The sequence below is a fragment of the Protopterus annectens genome, chromosome 12.part0 (genome assembly GCF_019279795.1).
Source record: "Protopterus annectens isolate FY-2018-M chromosome 12.part0, PAN1.0, whole genome shotgun sequence".
NCBI lineage: Eukaryota > Metazoa > Chordata > Ceratodontiformes > Protopteridae > Protopterus > Protopterus annectens.
In genome coordinates this window covers 481539652-481558934 of record NC_056746.1, presented here as the reverse complement: position 1 = coordinate 481558934, position 19283 = coordinate 481539652, and the positions used below count along the sequence as shown (strand labels likewise).

Genomic DNA, 19283 nt, shown 5'->3' with positions numbered 1-19283 from the left:
GTGTCAGTGTGATATCTGGGTCAAAGGTCAGATTGACTGCTTTCAGCTTCTCTGTGAGAATTCTGAGAGTTGAAGCTTTTGAAACAACTCAAGGGCACTGTTCATGAGGTAGCCCACATCCCAGATTGTCTCCCTTAACATTTTGAAACTTGTTAAAAACTAGTGACAAACATTCATTTAGCAGTGTAAATGCATCTAAACATGACAAATGTATTTTACAGGTTATTACAGCCTCTATGTAAGTGAAATTAAGCCCAAAGTTATTAATAAGTAATAAAACTCAATATTTTTGTCCCAACTCTATTTTTATGCAAATCTTATTATTTAATGTGTCTATATGATCAAAAGCATTTCTATATATTAATATGAGAAAAAAAATAAAGAGAAAGAATAAAGAAAAGAAAAAGAGAGTAGAAAATAAAAGAGTGTAAAGCAGAAATAAAAAAAATGTAAGAGAAAGCTATAAGAAGTATATACAATGGAATATTACTTACTGTTTATATTAATAGAGTTAAAAATAAAACATTATTTACTATTATTTAATTCTAATTATTATTAGTTAAAGCATGACAGATTATTTACAAACAAGCATAAGCAGTATAATCAAGAAAGTATAATTAGGAATAGCATTTGAAGAACATATAAACTTTTACAAGGAATAAATATGTTATTATTCCATTTATCATATTTTCATTACTCTTCTCTCCCTGCCCTCCCCCACCCTTTACCCACTACATAATCTAAATAGAATGTCATTGTTTAAACAAAGAAAAGAAGAAAAAGAAAAAAAAAAAAATGTATCAAATTACTGACCTTTTTTCAGAAAGAGAAACAAATTGAATAATAGCTTGTTATTAGTTCCTCAGATATTTTGACTGGTTATGAAACAAAACATTTCTTTGCACACAGAGAATAACTTTGATTAAATCTTTTCAGAACATTTGTGGCTTTCTGGAAATGCAGGAACTATATTTAAAAAGATTAATAATGAAGTAAAATGATGAGAGAAAAAGAAAAAAACATAGAACAAATCATTTGTTCTTTAGTCTCTTCTTCTTCTCTGAAGTCTTCCACGAAGTTTCAGTTGCCAGTCTCTTTAATGAAGGACTAGCCCATTCCATTTCCTCTATTTTATCCAAAATCTTATTTTTTAATAAACAGTAAAGCAGAGTCTAAGTCATCAAAAATTTTAGGACCATCAGGAAGGAAGATTTTAGCTTGGCAGGAAACAGAAGGTATGTTTTAAACTGTGCTTTTAAGCTCCCTTATTAGTTGCAGAAAAACTTTTCTTTAGCTATTACCAAGGGAGAATAGTCATCGTCAAAACTCACAGTTGTCTCATTAATCTTAACAGGATCTGTAGCCCAAGCAGATTTAAGAACCATCTCTTTATCTAAAGATGATAGAAATCTAACTATGACTGATCTAGGATAGTTTTTGTTAGAGTTAGTATTAGCTATAGATCTATGTGCTCTTCGATACCAAAAGAGAATGCTTCTGGTAAGTCTAAAGTTTTAGGAGCCATGTTGTTAAAAAGAAGTAATATTGTTACCTTCAATATTTTCTGGCAGTCCAAAATCCTAATGTTATTGCGCTAGATCTATTTTCCAAGTTATCCAGCTTTGTTTGTAAATGTGTATTTTGTTTCAGCAGAAACTCAATGTTGATTTCCTCTTCTTGGATTCTATTTTCCATGTCATTCACAGCTTCTTCTATGCCTGTCATATCTTCTGTTGTTGCAGGTCTATATGTAACAAGTCTATTTGTTTTGTAGTTTTTTTCTATGAAGGTATCAATTTTAGTATCTATTTTATCCATCTTAGCAGTAAGTTGCTGGATTATAGTTATCAGATACTGAAGTTCTTTCTTGATGCTGGAGTCTTGAGAATTTGTCTTACTGGAACTCATTTCAGACTGATAAACTGACAGGAAAATTTCCAATGTGATTTCTGACAGGAATATTGTTAAAATTTCCTTTCTTTTTTAGATATCGTTCAAGAACTATATAAAACAAACATATTTTGAAAGAAAATTACTTCAAAAATTAATTTTTTAAGTAATTAATTCCTGTCAGTGCAATGAAATTGGTGGAGCTGAAGAAATCTGCTGCTATCCTGTGTTCATCCTTGGTCACGCCCCGGCAATTCCATTCTTGACTCTTCCAGAATCCAATGAAATTTGTGCAGTCTTGAAACAAACATGCAATACCACAGAGACTTCACTACTCAAATATCTGGAAGACACATACGTGCTTGATAGACTACGAAAATTAAATACCAGAAAAAGAACTGCTGTTCGTTTCTGTCCTGTGTTTCCACATTCCTTTTGGGGAATTACAGATCTTGTGTTAATGGGATTCCCCAAAACTCAAAATGCAGCTGAAGGCTGGCATACCTGGCTGAGAACCACATTTGGAAAAGGTAAACTTGACATAAGAAATATTATGAATGACATCAAACATGAGCAGAACAGATGTTTTGTCATTCTCAATAAGGTTCTGGCATGTATTCCTGAAGAAGAAAACACAATCTCATTCAACGCATATGGCTGAAAGTGCTTTGAATATACTGCACCATAAGCAGGATTACTCCACTATGCAGCTTACTGAAGCATTGGCTATGCATATGTTAGGCCATTGACATCATTTGAAGAATGATCATATTGGCGTGAGATATGTCAATGTTTTGTGTAAAGCCCATATACTTATTGAAGTGGTTGTCTTTGCGATTCTAGAAACATTGAGGATAATCCCATAAGTAAGCTGCTGTCACACAAGCATATGATGTGACGAACCACAGTATGTATTACTTAGCATGGAAAAAAAAATGACAAGCAGTTGTCGATTTAACAAGTCACCATACTGCACTTTCAACACTGGCATGTGGTGAACGTCATACTTAACACATGTACATTCATGCACAACCCTCATACTATAAAGTTTGCATTAATGTACAGTTCTTGTTATTTACATGTGCACTGTATGTACATTTCCATGGGAGAATGTTACTGTCTGACTAATGCATTCTTTGACATGCTGTCATGTTCTCTTTTTCTATACGCAAGTACATATAACTGCCTTTGCCTGTCGGCAGTATGCAGAAGTATCATTTTGTTGTACTCCCAATGAGGATCAGACTACCATAACATCTGCAAAGTAGGTATTATGTTCTTGTGCAAAGGTCATGAGTATTCCGTCATGAATTGGCAATGTGCATACCTGTGTGAAGGCTATACCTGTTTGGCAATACCTATGGTATGGAGGTAGGACTTGGATAATGGTGACACACACACACACACACACACACACACACACACACACACACACACACACACACACACACAATCACAGACACTTATTGGTATTGATTATTTGATTAGTATTTTCCCGATGAGACATTATCTGACATAATGGAGTTAGACACAGTAGTGATTTGCATTTGCATTGTACTACATCATCCATCCATTCATCCTCAACCCCTTTTCCCCCATTTTTCATATGGGGTTTGGGTGTTACTTTAGCAGGGACAATCATTTTGAGCCAAGGTTTACACCGCTGGGTGGCTAACCCTGCCATGGTAGTTCATTTGTATGACTCACTCACACACACACTTCAACCTATGGCCAATTTAAAATGTCCAATCCATCTACTGCATTTCTTTGGAATGTGGAAGGAAAACAAAGCACCTGGAGGAAACCCACGTGACCGCAGGGAGGACATGCAGACTCCGCACAAAAGGCACCCTAGCTGAGTACTACATATCAGTCTTTATACTCTGCCAAATGGATATTCCTTTTGTTGAGTTATCCTCTGTTGACCTAAGGAGTGTTGGCATGGCTTCATTTTTGTGGCTGTTCTTGGCGGTGTCACTGTAGTCATACTGACGTGTATGTCAGTGAATGTGTCAGTCAATCTAGTGATATTTTGATAGCAGGTTGTTGGTGTAGGGACTGCTGGACATTTGTTAGAATGGTTTGCACCCATATGTGTGTGAATATATAAAAGTATCTACTGTTTCGTATATACTTCCCAGACGTTCAGGTCAAAACTAAGAGGTTGAGGCTGACCAAGTTTGCAGACAACTACAAACTAGGTGCAATCATTGAATCCCCAAATGATGTCAGTATACTCCAGCAGGGTCTCACTTAGACCAATGGCTGGTTTATTAGTTATGGTCTCAAACTGAATGTAAAGAAATGCATCATCATTCCCTTCGGCACAAACAACTTCACCTCACTCTATCAAATCAACAACAATACCCTAAGTACCCATGAAGTGGTAAGGGACCTGGGATCACAAGTTGACTGAGACCTTAACTTTGACCACCATGTGTCTACTGTAGTAAGGAAAGCTTTCTACATAGCACACTTGATTAGTAAAGGCATCACATCGAGAGCAAAAGAAGTTATAACCCTCCTATACTCAACACTTATCTGGCCCATAATTAAGTATAACACCCCGTTTGGCATGTACTGCACTAAGCACCTGCAGGGATTAGAGAGACCTCAGAGGTTTCTAACAAAGAAGATCAAGGTGCTCCAGCATATGCCTTACAAAGACCAACTAAAGTCCCTGTCACTATACTCCGTATCATATAGACTTCTTAGGAGAGACTTATGCCTGGCCTACAGAGCAATCCAAGACCCAAACCCAATGAACTTGCTGCATATTCATAAATCAAATGGGACTAGGGTACCTGTTCCAGGGACCTAAATATGGCCTGTGACTTAAATAGGACATGTTGGAGGGACAGATTTATCTCCCAGCGACTGCCGCAGCTTTGGAACAGGCTGCCAATTCATGTGAAACAGAGAATCTCTATGACTCCATTTAAGAGGAACCTGGACGAGTGGATGGGGCACCATAAATTCTTACCAGGAATAGAGCCCACAACCCTCCTGGACATGGCAGTCACCACTAAATGCAATCTTGGGTATTGACTAGCATTTCTATGGTATTACATTGGGATGAAATGGCCAGGCTTAAAATGACCTCCGGGTCGATAGCCTAGTAATCTCCTATGATCCTACAGATATATATCTATACATATATATATATATATATATATATTATATAATATATATATGTATATGTGTGTGTGAGTGTGTATACACACACACACACACACACACACACACACACACACACACACACACACACACACACACACACACACACACACATATATATGCATCAAATATTGAATGCTTCAAAGAATGAATGAAAAAAGAGTAATCATTTTGGAATGAATTTAAAATGACTGAATTACAACAAAAATGTTTTGCACCCCCCCCCCCCCGGCTAATTATATATACCAACTCTGAGATCGCACAACAGTTGGGTAAAGCCAAATTCCCAGACCTACTATGATGCAATCTTGCACAGCAAGCAGATGGCAGGATGAAAAACAAGTGAAAAAGAGTACCATGAAATAACAAATGTTAAAAGCTGCTGTGCAGGATCCACCCAGGCAGTCGTTCAAGTATTAGTTCTAGAGTACAACACCAGTAAATAATCCAACAAGGTGCTTAAAAACCCATCAAGCACAAATTCAAGTGTCTATTCAGACCAGTATTCAGTCCACAAGGCTCTTTCAAATAACTTCCTCCGAGAAAAATACGAAATTATATTCAAAAGCCTTTATTAACTAAGAAACAAAAAGGTAAGCGCTTTCGCTGTGTAGCTTTTTCAAACCATAATAAAACCATTCACAAAGCTGATATATATATATACATGTGCATAATAATTACCTAATTATATTTAATTAAACAATAAAACAATCAATTTTTAAAAGGCATACAGACAACAAACTACTTATATAAACCACATATTTTATATTTTATAATAATTGATATTAATACCTTTAAAAAAGTATATAAAACTCATTAAAAATAAAATAAAACCATACTGAAACTTCTAATGTTTAGTATTTGAATTTTCTACCTTTTAGCTTAAGTTTTAAAGGAATTTTATCATTTAGGCCAGGGGGATTATGTGCCTGCAGTCTGATTATCCAGTCTGCTTCTATTTGTTCAGTTTGGTTTCTTATATCTCCCCCTCTTTGACTAGGTGTATTAGTTTGTATAATCATGAACTTGAAAGCATGTATAGAACCTTCTTTTAAAACATGTTTAGAGAGAGCATTAACTTCTGATTTCATTCTAATTTGATAAATGTGCTCCCTAATTCTATTTTTTAACTTCCTGTCCGTTTTTCCTACATAAAACGCATTACATTCCGAACAGGTAGCCAAATACACTAAATGTTCTGTATTACATGAACCAGTAACATTAAAAGTATAGACTTTAGAAGTAGGGGGATGCACAAACATATTACTACTGTTAATATACCTACAAAAATTGCATTTACCACATGTTACAGTACCATTAAAGCCTACTGTATCTATTTTAGTACTATCTGGGAAACATAATAACCTGTGCAGATTCTTTTTATTCTTGTATGTAAATCGAGGGTATTCACCCACTAATTCTTTAATGTCAGGATTAGTAGTTAAAATATCCCAATGTGTACTCAACACATGCTTAACTGAATTTATGTCCTGGGTATAAAATAAGGTTATTTTCTACTGCTTCCTTTCATCTCTATTCTCTACTTTTTAAGAATCTTTATCTAAAAATTTCCAATCTTGACACTATTTCTCAGTTATTTCAGCCGCTCCATTTAAATCCTAATTTTAAGCTAGATGGATTTCAATTTAATCTATCTAAATTTCCACAAATTAAAAACTTTAAAGTATGGGATTTATTGAAATATAAGGATATGTCGATCTGAAATATTCTAAATGTGAATAGGACTTATACTACAATTTTGCGCCAGTTAAAAGAGTTAGTTCTGTCTAAATATGCTCATTTAAAACCTAGGAAACAGGATTTCATTAATTTGGACACGATTATTAATGCCCTACTATCCCCTGAGAAAATGGTATCTAAGTCATACAACCTATTTACCAAATTATTACAAGACTCATCATGCCTTTTTTCCAACTTTTGGAATAAACACAATCCTAATTTGTCAGTAGATCAGAAAATATATGCTATTAAGATAACTTTGGAGTACTCCCCTTTCAAGAAATTATATTATACTCAACTGATGATAAATAATAATGCTTATTTCACTCCCTCTAAACTTAACAAATTCAATCCAAATAAGTCCTCTTCATGTCCGTGTTATTATTTTCCCAAGGCTGATCTTTTGCATGTTTTTTGGTATTGCCCTCATTCACACAAGCTTTGGACTTCTTTGAAAATACATTTACAGAGAATGGGATACCACAAATCCACCTTATCTTGGGAGATGGCAATCCTTCATATACCATTATTATTCCTTTCTAAATTGGACACGCATGTGATTATATACATTTGCTCACTCATAAAATTTTACATTTCTAAAAATTAGCTTGATCGTACTAATTTGAACTGGATTGGCTTTAGATCCTTGGCTTACTCATATATCTCCACGCAGAAAACTCTGGTGAAGAGTCCCAAAAAACGGATTTTCATGGATAAAGCTATTGAAAAGGTTTTGTTTATTATTAATATGGACTAAGGGTTTGGTCATTGATGGGGTAGGATGTTCTGTTTTTCTTTTCAATGTTCTTAATCATTATTATATTTTCTACAATTATAATATCATTTGCTTGAGTTTCTACAGGTTACCACTTGTAAATATTGTATATAGTGTTATAAGTCTGACGCTTCTGATTGTGTCATTCAAGTTTTTTCAGCTATGTTAATTGTTCTAACTCCTAAATGTACTTTAATACAATGATGATGTTAGTGTTTATTGTTGCTGAAGTTTTGTCATATTATTGGATATTTCAATAAAAAGATTTTAGAGAAAAAAGAATCTTTATAATAACTACTACCTTTATCTGAGAAGTAAGGACATGCTTTATTTTCCCTTTCTTGGTCAACACTCAAAAAGCATTCCTCAACTTCTTTATGTTTATAATTACGGGCTAATAACCTCTTATTCAGAACTTCTAATTCAGCTTCATAATTATTTTGTATAGGATTTAGTCTAGACGCTTTTGTAGCCTGCCCTTTTATAATGTTAGTAAAGACATGTTGGGGATGCATACTGCTTCTATGCAGCAATGTATTCTTACAACAATTTTTCCTGTGCACCCCAGTATTAAAATCCCCGTTCCACATATGCTGCACAGATACGTCTAAGAAAGCTATACTGTCCTTAGAGCTAGTCATAGTAAATTTTGAAAATGGAGTTGATGAGTTTATTTCTCTGTAAAATCTGCTCAAATCATCTGCTGAACCAACCCAAAGAAAAAATAAATCATCTACAAACCTTCTGTAAAAACAGACGAACCTTTGAAACATCTCAAGATGAAAAAGTCTTTCTTCTTCCCATAATGCCATTACTAGATTGGCATAGCTATTGGCACATGAAGTGCCCATAGCTACGCCATCTTTCTGTAAATATAGGCATTCCTCAAACAAAAAAATATTATTATTCAACACTAATTTAAGGAATAAACAGATAAGGTCTCTCTTATTCTCTGACAAGTTAGAATGTTTTTCAAGACATGATTTGATGCTCCTAATTCCTATATCATTAGGTATATTTGTGAATAATGAATTAACATCCATTGTCACCATAGTAATTAAATCAGTATCCTTTAAGTTTACAGTTTCATCATAGAAGTCTAATAAAAACTGTTTAGAATCTCTCAAAATAAAAATATTTGAATCCACTATGGGTCTTAACATCTTCTCAATGAATACTGATAAGGATTCTGTGACCCACCCTTGACCTGACACAATTGGTCTCATTGGAGGGGCAACTGGGTCTTTATGCACTTTAGGTAGCCCTTGGATTATCGGAATGATAGGTGTATCAATAAGCAAAAAGTTATACATATTTATATCAATAATTTCTTTCTTATACAATTCATCCAGAACCTTGTGTACCCCTAAAATGTATTCTTGGGCTCTATTTTTAGGCATAGGTTCATAATAGTTTGTGTCACTCAACATCTCAAACATACTCCTATTATATGAAACCTTGTCCATTATAACTATAGGGCCACCCTTGTCTGCTGGCCTAATAGAGATATTTCTATCATTCCTCAAATTCTGTAGTGCTTGAAAATGTTTTGATGTTAGGTTTCGCTTATTAAGAATGACTTGTCTATCTTCCTTCATTTTAAACAAGTCCTTTTCAACAATTTTACTGAAAGTATCTAATAAAGGATGTAAAACAGGTACAAAAGTACTAGGTTTCCTAAAACATCCCTCAGTTGTCCTTCTTTCATTATTTGCATACAACATTTTCAACTGTATATTTCTAACAAATAATTTAACATCAAGAATTGTTTCAGTAACATTACTAACTTTAGATGGAATAAACGAAAGGCCTTTATTCAAGACTTCCATTTCAAATTTATTGAGAGGTCTGTGGGAGAGGTTCCAAACTAAGTCATCATCTCCCACATTTTCTTTATAGTTGGTTCCCTTATATCCATCCCTGTAGCCTTCTTTTCTGTCTCCCTCTGCTCATTGAGCGATTTCTCCCCCTGGCAGAGGTTTCGGCTATAGGGAAAGGATTGTGTTTATCCAAACCAGCACTAATACCAGATGAAAAAGTGGTCTTACTACAGACCACTAACTCATTAGCATTATCCTTAGCTTTTTCTTTATTAGCTATATTAGTTGTATTATCTTGGGTATTAGTTGGCGTCAAAGCAGAATCATTAGACACACTACCTATATTAAAATTAACTGGAGCAGAAACATTAGTACTAACAACAGCTTCTACAATAGGCATAGGTACACAATCTTCGATAATCACATTAGTCAACACATTTGGGTTAGCTCTGTTAATATCTATAGGTAGTCCATTCTGATTTATGTCTTCACTTATATCATTATTATTATTAATAGCATTATTAGGCATATTCATATTGCTGTTGCGAGGATAAAAAGACCTATCATGTCCATTTCTAACATTCCTAGGCCAAGTGAAGACTTGACCGTTCCCAAAATCATATAAGTCTCTTGATAATTTATGTTTTTTCTGTTCCAAGAGTCTTTCCTCATACAGACACACCGAATCCAGTAAACGATCCAACAACAGATTAATAACATTGGGCTGATATTGACTAAACAAATCATGCTGTTTCTTTTCTATTGCTTCTTGTAATTTACCTTCTTCTGGCAGAAAAAATTCATTTAGCAATTTCATATAGTTAATACTTAATTCTATGTTCAATTGTTGCCAACAGAAAAGAAGTTCTGGATAAGCGTTACCTGTAGTTGGCATCTTAAGGATCCTAAGACCCCTAGGTATCACCTTCTTCTGGATGCAGACTTCAAAATGAAATTGCTGCATCTGTAAATGTTTCAGTTTCAACAATTCCGACTCCATCGAAGATAAAACAGAATTAATGTTCTCATAATCCATGTTGCTTAACGAAACACCATTGCTGGCCGTCACTAACTCAACTTCAAGAAGCGGGTTGACGTCAACAGTCACGCAGTTTTGTAACCTGGAATATACCATTTTCTTTGGTTGGACGGTAATAGGGTTGTAAGGTAATTCAACATTGTTTTCCAAGGAATCCGCCATGGTTAACTCGTGGTGTTGTAAAAGGCAAAAAGATAGATAAGCAATAATAAGATACACCACTAGTAAATAAAGGTACCTGCACAGTTCGAAAAAAGGTACCATGAAATAACAAATGTTAAAAGCTGCTGTGCAGGATCCACCCAGGCAGTCGTTCAAGTATTAGTTCTAGAGTACAACACCAGTAAATAATCCAACAAGGTGCTTAAAAACGCATCAAGCACAAATTCAAGTGTCTATTCAGACCAGTATTCAGTCCACAAGGCTCTTTCAAATAACTTCCTCCGAAAAAAGTACGAAGTTTCAGTATGGTTTTATTTTATTTTTAATGAGTTTTATATACTTTTTTAAAGGTATTAATATCAATTATTATAAAATATAAAATATGTGGTTTATATAAGTAGTTTGTTGTCTGTATGCCTTTTAAAAATTGATTGTTTTATTGTTTAATTAAATATAATTAGGTAATTATTATGCACATGTATATATATATATATATATATATATATATATATATATATATATCAGCTTTGTGAATGGTTTTATTATGGTTTGAAAAAGCTACACAGCAAAAGCGCTTACCTTTTTGTTTCTTAGTTAATAAAGGCTTTTGAATATAATTTCATATTTTTCTCAGAGGAAGTTATTTGAAAGAGCCTTGTGGACTGAATACTGGCTGAATAGACACTTGAATTTGTGCTTGATGGGTTTTTAAGCACCTTGTTGGATTATTTACTGGTGTTGTACTCTAGAACTAATACTTGAACGACTGCCTGGGTGGATCCTGCACAGCAGCTTTTAACATTTGTTATTTCATGGTACCTTTTTTCGAAATGTGCAGGTACCTTTATTTACTAGTGGTGTATCTAATTATTGCTTATCTAAGTGAAAAAGAGTGTTTGCTCTTCTGAGTGCTCGGTCTTATCAGCTGCAACAATATATGTTTATATAATTCTATTTCTTTTAATCGCCATTGAACTTTGATAGTCAGGAAACAAGTCATAAAAGTTTATCGGTAATTACTATTATCTAATCTAAAAAATACCAAGAGATGCCAATTGTAAACAAATGTGTTGCATTTATGATCACCAAAAGCTATTTAAAACTTTGCTTTTATGTGTGTGTGTCGGGGGGGGGGGGGCTACACCCTTGGAAATTAAGCAGGATAATCTCCACAACCACATGACCACAGAGAAAGAGAAAAACTCCTGAATTATATTATAGGTGAATTGCTGCAGTTTGACTGTAATATAATTTGACAACTTTCACCAGAAACGTAAATTGCCAAAAACACCTGCATGTGATTAATGACTGCCACTGCCAAATCAATGACATTCATATACCTGACCCTTTACCTGATGCAAAACCTGCTTCTGCAGCAGGCTGTAGTCTAACCCAAGCCCCACTCCCTCTGGGTTAACTGCCCAGCATAGTGATACCAGCGGTCAGTGATTGTTACAGTGCCAGCTTAGCCACCATTCCTAATGATACCGTCAACAGAGAGACATCCAAGATAGTAGAAGTTATGATTAGCTTTCCTTGGTGCACACATGTAGAGCAAGAATCCATTTTACCCAACAACCTGGACAAAGTTTCATTTTTCAGTGCACTATGATATGCTGAAAGATTATCAACAGCTTCTCTAACTTTCAGTTCTTCTGGAATACAGTAGCAGTTACTTTGCATACATATGATAGAAATAAAAATGCAGTTTGAGTCCTGCACTCTTTCTGCCATACTCTTTTTAAGAAAAAGACACAATAACTGTCATTTATTTACTTGACTGTAATTCACACCTGCCCATTACTGATCTGATTAGGAATAATAAATGAAGAGCCTAGCGTCCTCAGTACATAATTGCTTACAAGAAAATAAACCAGACAGAGTAGAATATCAAGTGAGGTTGTAGCCTCAGTTCATACTGACCTCCTTTTAGTGCGAGTTATGAAAGAACAGTGAGACAGATTCTGACCTGGAGTTGGTCATAACTTACTTTTGACTTTCTGTGATGCTTGTGTGTCCTTGATATTCTAAATGTATTTTTTTGTTTTATTACACTGCAATCTTAACTACTTAGACATCATTTGGAATCCCATATTAAAACATCATTCTGAAAGCTCTGTGTGGGTTTGTTTTTTCAGATTGGGGCTTCCCTCTTTGCTAGCAGTGAGGGTTCTGGACTCTTTATTGGTCTGGCAGGGTCTGGCGCAGCAGGAGGAATCGCAGTGGCTGGATTTGAATGGAATGTAAGAAATTATGCATTTTATTATACTAAATTTAATATTCAGATATTAGTTTATTTAAGCATTCATGGATGCAGCCCCTGAAGGAAAATGTTGATGCTATTTTCAACAAAATGTTTGACTTGCTTTTAGGTGTCAGCAGTGTTTTTCAGGCCAGATTTTGTATTTTTTATTTGCCTGATGCTGTTGCAGATGAGTCTTCTATAAGATGGCAGATACAGTTTGTCTGAGTAATGCCCTTTTTTGTCTCAAGCTTTACGACATAGCCACTGATCTGATTAGTACAAGTGACTTTCAGCCTTTTCTTTTTTAATGTTTTGTTTATTTTTTTTCTGTTTGTGTTATAAAATACTATTAAATACAGTTTTGGTAAGAGAAGACATAACATATTTGTTACCATGATTATGATATCATTAACCTGAATATTAATTGCTGTAGGTCTGCATAGTAAGTTTCGCTTTACTTACGGGTCCCGAGACATGTTGTGCATTAAGACATTACAGCCCTTCTCACTGTATACTGTGTGGTACTCAGACCCTGGTCGGTATTCACAGCCCCGCACTCTGTCTGTGTATAGTTGTAATTCATTAGTAGAGGTGCTATGCGGATAGGCAGATGTAGTCAGCATATGTTATTCATGCTGACTGTGGAAAAACACAGGCGTGTTGTTGAACATGCCTACTTAAAGTAAAACTGTAAACTACTTGAAAATAAGCATTAACGGGAGATGAATTACATGGAGAGGGTTCCTTAAACATTGGCATATTACTACGATTCATAGAGATAAACATAAAAAGGCCTCATTTGCATAGAAAACATGTAAGGATTTCTGGAGTTATACAGAAAACTATTTAGGAAATTGCAGACTTTGTAAAGTAAGGAAAATAAAAATTCAGGAAAGATTATTGAGGTCACCAAGAACTTTTTGTCATTTACTGCTTGTGCATACATGGTGAAGCTATTGAATAAATTGATGGAGAATGGTGTCATTGTAGTGCTTGTGCATACATAGTCAAACTACTGAAGCGATCAGTGGGGATATGTTTGTCATTTACTGCTTGTTTATAGATGGTCAAACTGCTGAAGGGATCAATGGATAAATGTTTGTTGTTTACTGCTTGCACATTCATGGTTAAACTAATGAAAGGGTTGTTGGGGGAAATAACTTCTACTGATGTCACTTGAGTGCTTGGGTACACATGAACAAACTACTGAAGGGATTGCTGGGGAAATAATTTATTTTGGGTTATGTACTTGTGCATACATGGTTCATGGATTGCAAAGTAAATACAAAACACGCAGCAATGCTTTTATGAACAGGTACGTATACAGTGTACCTGTTGGACTATGAATTGCAAAATCACTTCATTAGCATATGCTGGTTTACACAATTTTTCATTTCTATTTCCTTTAATTTTCTTACTCATTCGTGGGCATAGCACATTAAATGGCTTCTATGAATTGTTAGCTGGCTATGCTCACTCGCAAACATGACAAATAACGATACCGCGTTCAAACATTGACTATGGATACCACCTCTTGTCATTTAAGGATAGCTAAAATGAAATAACTGATTGTGGAAATAACTGTTTTAATTACTTATAAGGACATTTGTACATTAACAATTAAAGATAAAGGAACTAACAGTTATTTTTTATCAGAACAAAATTACAGTTGTCTAACACATACAATCAGACCATATAAAAATGTTTGTAAACTAGAAAGGAATATATCAGCTCTGTATGGCATAGCTAATGTATATGCTTTAAGCAAAATGTTATGTAGAAACTGCAAGAGGTTCTACAAGCCACAGAGTGTATAATTGTGTTGTAAATGCAACATTTTTGTGCAATCCCATCTGTAATTACATTATCAATCTGCTTCTTTTGGACAAATGCATTAATGAGTTACAAAACCTTGCTATATTTTATGATATATAAACAAGCATTTTTGTAGTCTAAAGAAACTAGAACAGGTTAGTTGTAAGAATATGAACTGTCAAAAAATATATCTCTGTTGCTTTGATATTCTTAAAAAATTCCAGCGCACAGAATATGCCACTTTTTAGTCAGACTGGAAAAAAACGGCAGTATCTATAGTCTACACACGGGCAAACATTACTCCCTCTATGTAAGTTCATCCTATAATTTTAGAATACCAGTTGCAGCATGGATATTGACAGGTCAGTATCAGTATACCAGCCTGAACAAATGATCAATATCTTGGGTGTAAGACGCTGTCCGGTTCGATTCTCAGCTAGACCGTCTTCTGCGTGGAGACATGCATGAATGGGCGTACCTTCATTGAAGGTTGTGCATCAGGGCTGGTAACTCGGCATGTAAAAATCAACTACCAATCATTAGCAGACCGGAGTTCCGCTGTGGCGACCCCTAACCGGGAAAAGCCGAAAGACATGTAGTATTACTTGTATATGAGCCTGATACAAAAGAACAACAGCTGTAGAAGGTGTACATATGCAGCATTTCCTTCATGCTTATCTTGGGTATACATGCAGTATTACTTGTATATGAGTGATACAAAAGAACAATAGCTGTAGAGTGTGTACACATGCATCATTTTCTGCATGTGTATCTTGGGTATACATGTAGTATTGCTTGTATACGAGCCTGATACAAAATAACAATAGCTGTAGAATGTGTACACATGCAGCATTTTCTGCATGTGTATCTTGGGTATACATGCAGTATTACTTGTATATGAGCTTGATACAAAAGAACAATAGCTGTAGAAGGTGTACACATGCAGCACTTCTTACATGCATATCTTGTTTATCCATGCAGCATTACTTGTGTATGAGCGTGATACAAAAGAACAATAGCTGTAGAAGGTGTACACATGCAACATTTCCTGCATGCGTATCCTGGGTATACATGCAGTATTACTTGTATATGAGCTTGATACAAAAGAACAATAGCTGTAGAATGTGTACACATGCAGCATTTCCTGCATGCCAGTTTGAAATAATAAAATAATAGCTTTAACTTGGGAATGACAGTAATGGGTCCATCATCAGTAATCTGTTGGGCAAAATCTCCAGAAGTTAAGACTTCTTGTCACTTTGCACTCTCTCAGGATGCTATGCTCCATCCAACTATAACATTATGCACCTCGCCAGCTCTCTCTCTCTCTCGAGATTGTCATTGCAATGGTATAGCTAAAACGTTAGCCTCTATTAATAGTCTTAGGAATCTGATTACTTTTTCAAGAGGTTCAGTTCATGAGTTATAAAATGTATTTATTTTGTTTGGTTTTGTTATTTACAAAGGTGGTTGTCACCTTTTTTGCTGGCCTTTAACAGGGAAGTTTGAAGTTTTTATTTCCTAAAAAAAAAGTTAGTTGAACCATTTTTTTGGGTGATATATTTTTTTAAACCATTGGTTGATGTGGTGTTATTGTTGCTAGCTGTATTTCTGCTATGGAACTTGTGCACAGTTTTTCCAATTGACAATGCCGCACTAAACCATTTTCTGAAAGCTATTTTCAGTTTATGTGGAATGAACACTTTTCCTTGCTGTATTTCAACTTTGGGGTTGCTGTACATAACTCATGGAGTGTGGGGGTCAACCCTGATAAGGGGAGTGGGGGGGGGGCTTGCTCCCACTGAAAATAAAATGCTTGCCTAGTTGCTTGCTGAAAGTAGCTTTCAGGAAAATTGTTTTGCATTACTTCGGATTGTGCAAACTATAGCTCAGATATTATCGTGAACCCAGAATTTAGCACTGTTAACCTTCACCAAAGAAGAGAGGAGAAGATAAAAGAAGAGAAGAGAAAGTTTGCCTTATCTGACAAATAAGACAGGTTGGAATTGATAGACTCTTGGATAACATCAACTACAAATCCTTGTTTGGCCCCTAGGTTTCCTAAGAAGTTGACTTTGAAGCTATCAATGACATATTTAGTTTTGTTGACTCATTCAGCCAAGAAGAAAGCTAAGATACATTGACACACCCCCAGGGTGTGAGATATCCCATCACACTATGGGACTCCAATTAAGAAGGTTGAGATGAACATGGTATAGTGTCCTTGCATTGGATCCTCCCTTTTTTAATTTCTCCAAGTCTTTTGGGTTTCTAATACCATGATGGGAATGGACCCCATTCCTTAGTCAAAGTATGATTAAATTCATGAAATTAGTATTGTTTCAATCTTTGATTTTAGCCAGAAGTGCTCTGTGCATCACCTGCAATGTGCCCAGTGATGACTCCTTCTGCAATTTGTATGGAGTTACATGCATCAGTAACATATCTAAATATGATTGTAAATTCTTTTTTACAAGACCCATTGCTCCTACTACTACTACTGGAACTGTCTAGATATCTTTCTTCCACATTGCTCTCATTTCTGTCTGCAAATCCTGATATTTTATAACTTTGTGTCCCTCTGTACGCAAGACACTGTAGTCACTGGGTGTAGTGATTTCAGTGATCAATGCTACTTTTGTCTTCTTTTCATGGACCAGTATATCTGGTTTTCTTGCATCTATCTTTTGATCTGTTGGATCATTTTCTGTGATGCTTTGTGGCTTATGTTTCCAGTGTTTTTCAGCTACTTCAGTATTATAATGTTTGCACACTCCCCAGTGCAACAGTCTGGTCACATTATTATGCCTTTCAGTATACAGTCCTTCTGCTATTAGTATGTCACAACCAGCAAACAGGTGTGCAAATGTTTCCAGTTCTGTTTTACAAAACCTACATTTTTCTGTTTCTCTCACATGTTCAATGGACTTTGTAAACCAACATGTACGTAGTCAACTGTCTTAGGTCTCCAATATTAACCTTTCATCTTTTGGTTTGAATTTGCCTCTCCTTAACCATTCCTGCGTTCGATTCTGATCAGCATGAGGTTGTTCCAGGAGTTTTCTATACTTGCAACTGTATTTATGATTTTCCACATTTCTTGCCTTCTCATCTGATCCTTCACCCTTTATTCTTTCTTTTGTTTTTTTAGCACATTCAGTTGCTGCCTGATTTTTGTCTACTTTTGGTTTGGTTTCCATTCCCATTTGATGCCAATATGCTTCTGCTAGACTAAGCAGGGAAGTCATCTTAGATTTATTCTCCTCATGTTTCAAAACTTTCAATATGTTTGGGTCTTATGAGGTCAGCAGATATGTATGCAGTCCCATGACTGCAGATCTATACATTTAATCAATTTCAAGGAGGCCTATACCTCCTTTGGAATGGGGAATATATAATATTGGTAATGCACTGATTTTTATAAATCATTTGATGAGCATGAAGCATCCTTCTTCTTTTCCTGTCTAATCTATCCAACACCTTTTGGGGCCAGTCATTTACCCCAAAACTATAATTTAGGACAGGAAGAGCAAATTGATTTAGAGCTTGAACTTTGTTCCTGGATGTTAATGTTGTTTTCAGGATTAATTTAAGCCTTCTAAAATATTCCTTACTAAGTTTTATTTGCATTTGTTCATGTTTTAATGTTGATCCTTCATCAGTTCCAAAATATTTATTCACTCCCTCTTGCTCAAGTTCTTTTATATCACATTCTTGCCCCAAGCTGATGTTTTCTTGCTGATGCAGCTTTCCTGCTTTAAAGGTTGCTTTTGCACATTTATCAAGACCAAATGACATTGTTATATCATCTGAAAAAGTTTTGACTACTTGCAGTTGTGCTTTCAGTTCTCATCTGATGAGCCATACAGTTTTAATTAATTTACAAAGAGAAGGTGTGAAGTCTTTACATTTTGTTGCTTTCTGGGAGCCAAATTATAGCCATGACCTAATCTGTTAAACTAAAAGCTTAATGGGTTAAGGGCAAGGCAAAAGAGCAGTGGTGACCGAGAGTCACCCTGGAATATCCCTCTTTGAATTTTTATCTCTGGAATAATAATTTGTTCTTTATCATGGCTTAACTGCAAAGTGGTTTGCCACTGTTTCATGGTTGCTGTCATGTAGTTTGTCAGTGTAGGGTGTATCTTACACATTTTTAAGCACTCTTTTATCCATGAATGTGGGATATTGTCAAACACATTTTTGTAGTCTATCCATGCCATACTTAGAGTCTTCCTCTTTTTACACTTCTCCACTATGACTTTATTTAACAACAAATGATCCTTTGTTCCACATGACTTTCTTTTATTACCCTTTTGTTCTATTACCATAATTGAGTTTTCTTCTAAATGAAAAACTCTATCGGCATCAATTCTGATGTATACTTTATACGTTGTCGGAAGGCAAGTTATTGGACTATAGTTTTTAGGGTAGCTTGCAGGCTCGCTCTTAAGTAGGAGCATTGTTTTTCCTGTTGTCAGCCAGACTGGTGTCTGTTTGTGGTACGCATATAAATAGTTCTTACTCATGGCTAAATCTTCATGCAAAGATGCTAATACTTTTAGCCAGCAGTTAGGTACTGCATCTGGGCCTGGGGTTTTCCAATTAGAGGACTTTCTTAAC

At 35.3% G+C, this 19283-nt stretch overlaps 1 protein-coding gene across 1 annotated transcript in view; it reads left to right on the top strand.

The window, feature by feature from the left end:
• The window catches only part of SLC5A10 (solute carrier family 5 member 10), a 1811293-nt gene that overhangs the window by 7510 nt on the left and 1784500 nt on the right, over positions 1 to 19283 (top strand). Inside the window, exon 3 of the mRNA XM_044089581.1 lies at positions 12742 to 12846. Coding sequence (XP_043945516.1) covers positions 12742 to 12846 — 105 coding nt within the window. The remainder of the gene's footprint in view (positions 1 to 12741; positions 12847 to 19283) is intronic.